At 32.2% G+C, this 1,802-nt stretch overlaps 1 protein-coding gene across 1 annotated transcript; it reads right to left on the bottom strand.

The window, feature by feature from the left end:
- Window positions 1–625: 625 nt before the first annotated feature.
- Window positions 626–1,345, bottom strand: LOC130744758 (uncharacterized). Its single transcript, XM_057596919.1, has 3 exons — window positions 1,280–1,345; window positions 827–1,180; window positions 626–715 (listed from the first exon to the last, which is right to left on the bottom strand). The coding sequence occupies exons 1-3, from the start codon at window positions 1,343–1,345 to the stop codon at window positions 626–628; spliced, it is 510 nt and encodes a 169-aa protein (XP_057452902.1).
- Window positions 1,346–1,802: the final 457 nt, after the last annotated feature.

The raw sequence follows: 1,802 nt of genomic DNA on the forward strand, positions 1-1,802 counted from the left end.
ATATATGATGGTTATATAAATATTTCTATTAATAAGATAAACTTATTTGTAATCATTATCATCAAAATTAAACAATTGTACGATAAAAGTCTCAACTAATAATATAAAATTGCATGAATTTGTTCAAAGTATGTCAATTAAAAAATAGTACAAACACCATATTAATCCCTAAATAAAAAATTGCAAAAGTTTGCATATGCTATTTCAAAATAATGCATCCACGTGCGCGTAAACAACATCATTCTTCTCCAATATCTTGCGGTTCATCTTCTTCATCAACCAAATTTTGCTGCACACATGAAAAATGTGTATTAGAATATTTTTTTATTTTTTTAAAGCAAAAGAAACATATAAGATATAACACACCCTCACAAGTGTGGATAGCTGAATTTAAAACATCAACATCATATAATATAATTTTTTTTTGAAAAATAAGACACTAACCTTATGATTTACACTAGTAACGTACCAAAATATTTTACAGCCAGAAAACTAAACCAATAAGAAGTTAACAACCGAACAATATTGGAGTGACTAGAATACCAAAGTGCGCCTTGAAATGAACAAACTTTCAAGCTCAAGAGTGCAAGTGAAAGATTAACATATTCCAAAGCCAAAACAGTGATCAGCACTTTAAACTCTCCACATAATGCAGATAAACCAACTTTTGCAGCTTGGTGATTTCATAGGATGTTAAACAAGCATTAAGACCAGTCTAATTTCATAATGAAAACACTTAATTTCATAATGAAAGAATTAAATCAATATTCAAGACATCAGGAAATCAAAGACAAACTAAAAGGCAGATTAACAATAGGAATTATACCTTTTCGTAATTAGGATTATGGGTTGATGTAGATGAACGAGGCGCTGCACTACTTTCATTGCTTAAAGCATTTTCCATTATATTATTCAAAGCTTCATCATCCAAATTTGGATTGACTTGCTTCATCAAGCATCTTACAAGCCCTTCAAGCCCTTGCATCTTCTTGGTCATTTGGTTCATCTCATGAGAATGTTGTTTATTTATAGCAGCAATTTCTTCATTTCTCTTTAACATAGTTGGTGTGACTGTTCTTCCTAAGCAGCGAACTCTACCTGGTTTTTCTTCACCAAAGAGTGATTGGAAAGTTTTCCCAGCAGATTCACTTGAATCTTGAACTGATTCCTGAAGTTTAGTCTAATAAAAAGAGCATCAACTTCAAAGTTAATATCAAAACTAGTTTATATATATATATATATATATATATATATATATATATCATATAACTAGACTTACTAGAGCAACTTGTGTATCTTGATCCACTTTCTTTCCTTTTCGACTTTGGCGAGTTTCGATAAACATTTCAGCTTGAGAGATATCCTCTCCATTCTCCTTCTTTGCACGCTACATCAATTATAGTTTGAGAAATAAGAAACAAATATTGAATCAGAAGTCCTTGAACACATAAACAACCTTTGAAGCCTAGGAATCAAGGGAAAGTGTCTCAGGACTTTTGCAGGAACTTTATACTCACTTTCAGATTTCTCAAATTCACCGGCAACTTGAGGAAATTCTTTCCATCGTGAAGCTTTACAAGTTCTGCAGGAATTGTCATTTTCGTACTCTTTCCAATAGAGCATGCAATCATTTGGGCATGCATGAATCCTTTTATAATCAAGGCCAAGATCCCTAATCATGCCCTTTGTTTTGTTAAAGGATTCAGGAATATTTAGATCAGGCATAGCTTCTTTCAGTAACTCTAACAGGGCGGTGAATGACACATTGCTCCACCCATGAGTACACTTCAACAAGTACATTC

Source organism: Lotus japonicus, chromosome 1, assembly GCF_012489685.1.
Source record: "Lotus japonicus ecotype B-129 chromosome 1, LjGifu_v1.2".
Taxonomy (NCBI): Eukaryota; Viridiplantae; Streptophyta; class Magnoliopsida; order Fabales; family Fabaceae; genus Lotus; species Lotus japonicus.